This window comes from Osmerus mordax, chromosome 10 (genome assembly GCF_038355195.1).
Source record: "Osmerus mordax isolate fOsmMor3 chromosome 10, fOsmMor3.pri, whole genome shotgun sequence".
In the NCBI taxonomy this organism is placed as follows: domain Eukaryota; kingdom Metazoa; phylum Chordata; class Actinopteri; order Osmeriformes; family Osmeridae; genus Osmerus; species Osmerus mordax.
The window spans coordinates 15,012,025-15,019,308 of record NC_090059.1 but is presented as its reverse complement, the minus strand read 5'-3'; the positions used below and the strand labels follow the sequence as shown (position 1 = coordinate 15,019,308).

The 7,284-nt window shown below is 41.9% G+C and overlaps 1 protein-coding gene across 1 annotated transcript; it reads right to left on the bottom strand.

The window, feature by feature from the left end:
• Positions 1–104: 104 nt before the first annotated feature.
• Positions 105–5,215, bottom strand: psmd11b (proteasome 26S subunit, non-ATPase 11b). The gene is made up of 13 exons (XM_067245060.1): positions 5,125–5,215; positions 4,205–4,306; positions 3,844–4,040; positions 3,656–3,713; positions 3,223–3,417; positions 2,784–2,928; positions 2,604–2,664; positions 2,408–2,470; positions 2,188–2,313; positions 2,042–2,077; positions 1,896–1,947; positions 1,646–1,788; positions 105–1,537 (listed from the first exon to the last, which is right to left on the bottom strand). The coding sequence occupies exons 1-12, from the start codon at positions 5,213–5,215 to the stop codon at positions 1,646–1,648; spliced, it is 1,269 nt and encodes a 422-aa protein (XP_067101161.1). The 3' UTR covers positions 105–1,537.
• Between the last annotated feature and the right edge of the window lie 2,069 nt (positions 5,216–7,284).

Here is a 7,284-nt window from a genome sequence, read left to right as displayed (position 1 = left end):
AACGGTCTTCTTTTGTGTGTCAATGAATAAATAACGGTTCATAACACGAACAAGCTGATTGCAAGTTTAAGAATGTCTGTTAAAATAACGTAACAATCCAAAGCTGTCATTGAAATTCTGATTTAATGCCCTTTTATGTGATGAGGTTTTCCAACACACAGGAACATTTTCCAACAGTAGAAACTAAAACACAAAATTCCATCAGTACTTCATACAGTATTCAAAACCATCAACAAATGCTCACAACCAGTCAGTCCCATTGAGTTGATGCTAATCCAGCAGTTCTAGATCATATTTGCACAAGCTTCTTCCCTTTGACTTTCCCTCCTTTTTAAGTAATTACAGGCACTCATTCCTCCTCCACCGTGGTATACATTTTATCTGAAGGCTCTGCAAGTCAATCTATTCTTTTGTACCACAGTCCAATCATCTTAAAACACTTATCCAACACATGGAACCCACAGATCAACTTATTCCAACACTGGAGCACAACAGACTGGTACACAACCACATCCAACTTTGTCAGGTCAAATTTGTGATATATTTCCAAGAGGCAGACAAACTTCTTAAAATACAAAATATTTATTTTAAAAATGACTTATAAATGAAAACAAAAACAAAAATCTGAGCATACAAATTGTTTGGTTACCAGCATACCATACTCGAGCTAGGAATTAACAATGGAAATTTGCTTACTTGGGATAAGACATAGAAGCTCAGAGGCAATGAATACATCTCCACTCTTACAATATATTGCTCCCAAACATTGAGGCAAAGCAGAGGACCGAAAGGGGGCACTGGCGGTATGAGGGCATCCATTCTGCTCCATGATCTTATTGTGACAAAAAAAAAAAAGAAGTGGAGTGACAGAATTTTAGGTTTTTGTTACAAAGAAAAAGGCCAGTGGTAAAATTTGACAGCCAAATGACTAAAACTGAGGAAACAGAGTGACTTGGCAGCGATATGATGATCACGCATGCAAGAGCTAGAGGGAGCTCTTGCATCCAAGTTTGCCTGGCAGGGACATCCTGGTGTTCAAAGATTCAACCAACTTAATAGTGTGCTTCTGAGAGATATGAACCAAAAACAAGGAAAGCCTTGACCAAAAAGCCTCGTCCTCCTATGTAAGTAGTGTAGATCGGGGCCCTTGAGGTCAGTATTGCACCTTCAGGGGTGGCAATGGTCATCTCAAGACTTTGTAACCCCACCATCAATTCTATACGAGATATAAACATATGTATACTTTTACTTGTCAATCTTTTATTGTGGTTTTACAATATTCCCTGATGGCCTGTTCTGGCCGCTGACAGTTATACAGAATCCTGAATGAACGTCAAAAAGAAAAATGGACAAAATGAAAAGAAGAAGTGATGCAATTGTCCGTTTAGGGAGACAGGAACTTTCGTTGGGGAAACTGGGACTCCCGTTTGTTGCAGTTTGAGGAACTATTTTGCTGTTCTCCCTTGTCCCCTTTTAAAATATAACACACGCTGGTCACACACCTCCTCCACTGTGCTGCTGTGGTCACCATTTTTTCCTGGAGATGATAAGCATCACGTCACATTTAGAACAGGATAGATCTACAACGAAAGGAAGAAGAATCATAAACAGAGTGATGTTCTGGAGAGACCTGTGTGAGACTTACCTATGTTAACTTCTTTGCTTTGTTGTACAGAGAGTCCACCACTTTGCTCATGTTCTGAATGGTTTCCAGGGCCGCTTCGTACGTCTTGTCGACAGGAGGCTCCTCGAAGATGATCAGAACCCCCTCACCTTGGTCAAGGATCCCTGAGGTCACACAGACACTTGAGACGGCTGTGTACAGCAGCACACTCAAAACACATGGAAGAGTAGGATATCTGCAGTTTCGAAACAGAAGTGAACTATAGATTTACCATGAAACTTTGTATCCAGGATCATCTGTGACAATTTTCTTTCAACATCCCCCTGAAAAAACAATGAATAAAGACAGCATTGATTAGTTTAGTGTTATTTGAATATTGAATCAAGCAAACTCACTGCAGAACAGAAGCATAAATACCTTTGACAGTTTGATGAGGCCTGATATGTGTTCTATCTGCAAACAAAAAGAAGAAAAGATTTAGATTGGAGAAAGCCATTACTACATGCATCCACTGAACACCACAAAGCAGCTTCATCGAGCTACAAATATTGTAATTTTCCTACCTGTACTCTGGAGAAAGGCTCGATGACACGGATAAGGTTCTGCTCCAGCAGGTTGTCATAGAGCTTGGCCAGGTGGGTTTTGATGATTGGGTCATCCCTCAACTCTGCTCTGTATTCTGTAAGGGCCTGGAGAGAACATGGAAAAGGACCTGTCATAAAAAGCTGTCAACTCATAAAAAAAACCTTTAGTACACGAAACATGATAGGCCAAAGGTCTCACCTTTTCTAAGTCCGCTAATGATCTGTTTTTGCTGGCTAGCGCAACACATTTAAGTGCATCCGTCTGCAAAGGGGAAAGAAAGGGAGGGAGGATTGTCAATCTGGAGAGCTAAGAATGTTTTAGCAGTCAGTGATGAATTGCTGTAACATTAAGCCTGTTGTCACAAAAACTCGAGAGTGAGCCAACAGTGTCCTACCTGTCGACCAGTGTGCCGCAGAGCCAGTTTCCCACTGATCAAAGACTGCACATCCTCTGGTCTGGGGGCACATGTCACGTAAAATCACATAAGAAATGTACATCATGTCTACACACACAAGTCACAAAGCTGCAGACTAACTCTCATTAAAATCACAGCCTAAGTGACGTCATGACTTACGTGTTGAGCATGATCTTGCACAGCAGCATGTATTTGAGAGCGGTGATGGCTTTGGGGCTGTCGATGGAGTCGTAGCCCTCGAAGGCCTCGAAGAAGTAGGAGTAGGCTGTCTTCCAGTCCTTCTCCTCTGCTGCATGGATGATCCCTGCGGTGGGAGATGAAGAAAGGTCAGCTCCACTATTTCATCACAGCTCAACTCAGATTCCAGAGCAAGCAGCGGGAGGTTCAGAAGAGGGTGGAAAAGAGGGAAGGGAATGAGTCACTGTCACCCTTGGTAACACCACAAGTACACTTATTCACTTCAAATCTCATTTGCTTGAATAAAGGTTCTACAGTAGACAGAAAGCAAAGCTGCAAGTAGATCGTTTTCAGCTATTCCCTACTAAAAATGAATTCTTTCCACACGGGATCATGGGAAAGTGACAGAAGTGAGTCTAACCTGACTGCATGTCCAGGGCGGCCTGGAGCTTTGGAGGACAGTAGATGGCGTTGGCCGTGGTCCTGGCAGACGTGAGGGCAGCCCGAGCCTTGGGCAGGTTGCTGAGACCATGGTACGTCTTGCTCTCCAGCAGCTGCACCTCAACCAGCAGAGCTTTGTCGTCCATCTTCTTGAGCTCTTGCAGCAGCTGTGAGCCTGCAGACAGGTCGGAAACAAGGGGGTTTAGACTAGGAGAAGCTGTCAGCTGACGTGGAGAAACCAAGTGAACCGTAGCGCTTAGTTTGTATCTTTGATCAGTGGCAAGGGGTGAATATATCAAATCATTACACCATGTCACCATATTTGGTGATTCACCCCCTCAACTTGAGACAGGAGTTAGCAGCTCCCTAAAACATATATGTGGACAGTAGAAATAGCAAGAGTTGTCACTCACCAAGTGCCAAGGCCTCCTGGAATCTTTTGGTGTCATAATAGAGTGAGACCAGGCGAGCCTAATGACAGGGGACAAGAGATGTGTCACTGTCTATGTAACACCCAAGGTATTGAGGGAGGAGGGGAAGAAGAAGCCTGGAACCCTGATAGACAGACAGGGTACGGACACAGGCTCCAGGGTCACCTTACCTCCAGTGCCTGCCGGAGGAAGGTCCTCTTCTCAGCCTTGGCCCACTCAATGCACTCCAGGCAAAGCTCCACTTCTTGGCCCGTGGCTGCCTCCATGTCCAAGAAAAGGTCCAGCAGAGAGCGCACCAGCCTGGCTGCCTTGGCTTTGCTGATAGAGATCAGGAATGGCCGCACAAACTTCAGCAGCCCTCCCAGTTCTAGAGAAGTCAAGTGAGAAGTTCAACAACAAGTTCTCCATCCTTGGAAAAGGCTCAAGTTTGTTGACTACCGTCATAGCACTTTAGATGCATCATACACAGTTATCACAAAGTAGCTATGATCCTTCAGCAGACGCCCTGTTGACCAGACATGGGAGACTCACCTGCAGCCTGTCCCGTTTTGGCCAGGAGTTTCCCCAGCTCCAGGATGCTCTGTTCTTTAACCCTGACGGCTTCCTCGTCATTCTCCTGCACATCTCTCCTCACTGTTGAAAACAAATAAACAAGATACAACATTGGCCCTTCTGTCACACTGCCCAATCATCAATAAACCCACATAATAGATGTAGATGCATCTCTAAGTATGACTTTTGCAAAAATAACGTATTTATCATCTGATGTTTTATCGCATGTTTACCTGAGCTTGCCAGCCACCAACCAAAAAGGCTAGTTAGCTACTTTGCTAACAGCTGTGACTAAGGCAATTTAAAGACACACTGTACCCGTGTAGGTAACTAGTTTAAACAAGTGTGAGCCGAACCAAATGCATAATGTGGTCGGTCTCAACAATTGAAACGTAACTCGTCAGCTATTTAGCTGACTAGCTAGTAAGGAATGTAATTATGCAACGGTGGTTGTTCTTGCAAAACATAGTTAACTGTGACAACGTCATGCTAATGCTTGCTAGCCAGGCATTGACAGTGACTAGCAGCTAGCCTAGCTAAATAGCGAACAGTACTAACACTAGCAACACAAGTTCAATAAATCTAGCTAGCTAGTCAGCAGTAACTACCATGCAAAAAGTGACCACTATAATAGTGAAAGATAGTCAAAACGCTGACAGAGTTATATGAAGCTAGCTAGTTAGCCACATAGCTACACTACCGTTCAGTCCAACTAAAAAGTCAAGGCCTATCAAGTTGACTTGCTAACCACCGTTATCCCATGATTCTACAGTGAGTCAGCACGCCACACAAACCGGCAGATGTCAATGTATAAGCCTTTGCAATGTCAACATTTAATCACAAATATATCAACGAGACAAGTCGTACTGAGTAGTTTAGATTCTCAAGTTAATACTTACCTATAGAATGAAGAATATCAATAGAGGCGTTACGATCCGTGCTAATGAGAGACTGAGCCCTCTGAAACTCAACCACTGCCGCAGCCGCCATCTTGCCTATTCAAAAGCTGCCTGCCTACAACAATCAAAAACGCCAAAGGAAATACGTAACTGAGTACGTAGTTTACGCAGCAAGAATTTGAGAATTGTGGGAAATGTATGCGAATAAAAAAGAAAAACAATGTGTGGGCCCATAGCCATATTGAGGCGTAGGCCTATACGCTAAAGCAAATACACTACATATTTATGTAATTGTATTACTGCATGTTTAAAGTGATTCAACATTGAATCTTTCTGAACGATTCCTCGTTCATTGTATTATCAGCGTTCTCGGAAATTAAAGCCTAGGAGTTTGCATGCTTGAGTTAAATCAATTCAGCATAATTTACTATGCTGTGCATTATTGCCCCTTAAAACACATATCATAAAAGATAATTTGAAAAAATATAAAGGCTTCTCACATTTTAATTAATGCATGCATACTTTATTATTTTCAGAAGACTTTGCTGCATTCAAAACCCAAGCTCTTAGCATGCCTATAACAAACAGTTCATCGAGTTCAGCGGCAGCTTGTTGTGATTGGGTATTGGAAAAACAGCACCACAGACATAGCGCACAAAGCGGCGCTCGACCACTGTCTTTGACATCCTCTCAAGTACGCGCAAGTCAGGGCTAGTGCACAGAAGCCCTCGCAACCGCATCTCTCGCGGCGAGGACCAACAGCACATCTTCACAGCATCCAGTCCACAGTTGCCTCCATCGCCTGCGCACCAGAAATACTGTCCATATAGCCTGAGCTATGTCAAAGCGTGCTGATGTTTTTGCTTGCATTACGTATTTCTTCCAAAAAGGATTGTAAGATGCTATTCTTTTAACTACAATTATCGAGATGGTTGTTGATGTTTCGTCCTGAATTTCAGTGAAATAGAGGATACTTGCAAGGAAAACATCGCTGCCGTGAAATAATTTTCCTCGTCATCTTCCTCAAGGAAAACATCTTACGGTGAGACTGAGATCTTCTAGTCATCAATGAATGTCATTAATGTCATAAATTACTGGGCACAGCTTTGAAACATTGTGAAATGTAGGGTAAAGTGGCATAGACTTTGGTAATAAATGGTATTTAGACATTTTCAAAAAGAAGGCTGCAAAACCTGTGGGGTGTAATATGTTATTTGATAGTTATGTTATAGGCTATCGTTCGTAGAGTACTAGGACATCAACAAATGAATCAGCAAAGGAGTTGGTTAGCATCCAGACAATTATTACGCCTTTATTATTGCGCCTGGCGCATTCGATTTCAGAACCTTGGACAGCAGACGATGTTCAAAAACCACTTTCGCAAAACTACAACTTTCAGCTATTCAAGCACAATCATTCTTCCTCAATCAACAAGAAACTTCATAAAGGCAATTTCGGACTTCTTATGGATTGTGTTATAACTACTCGAAGTACATTCAGTGAGTATTATTGCCTTTAGAGGCTGCAAAGAATAGTTTGGATTGTGTAAATTGGTTGAAAACGAAGTGTTTTTAATCGTGGCACTTAATCAGCTAATAAAGGATTATTTGTTTATCTGGATCATCCCATTACGGTTTGATAATTATCACAACTCGTGGTTGTTTTTGTAAATCGGTAGCTACATTAAAGGCGACCTTCACAAAGGTGTTTATGTTCTAGTCTACCATTTTAAAACACGAGAGCTGATCTAGAAAAGCGTATTCAGCGCGTGCTCTAACCAATGATTCAAATGGAAATAAAAATAATGTAAAACTGAAGGGGTTACCAAAACATGAACATTGGAAGTTCAAGTGTAATCTGAAACCCAATTAAATAGTCGGCTCTACATTTATGATCAGGTGTAATGGTATGACGAAAATGTAAACAAAAATCAAGGACTAGTGAAATTAAAACAATGGACTATTGAGTAGTATATTGCTGTTCAGTGTGATTGGTGGACTTCATGTTTTAATGTAGTCAATCCCAAACATTGGTACATTTCTAAATACTGTCAGAAATGTTGGTACTTGTCTCATAAACTAAATCATAAGAGTCAACTGTGAGGTAAACCAAATTCAATCTTTTCCATGAATTTAATGTCCAGGTTATGTTTTTTAATGT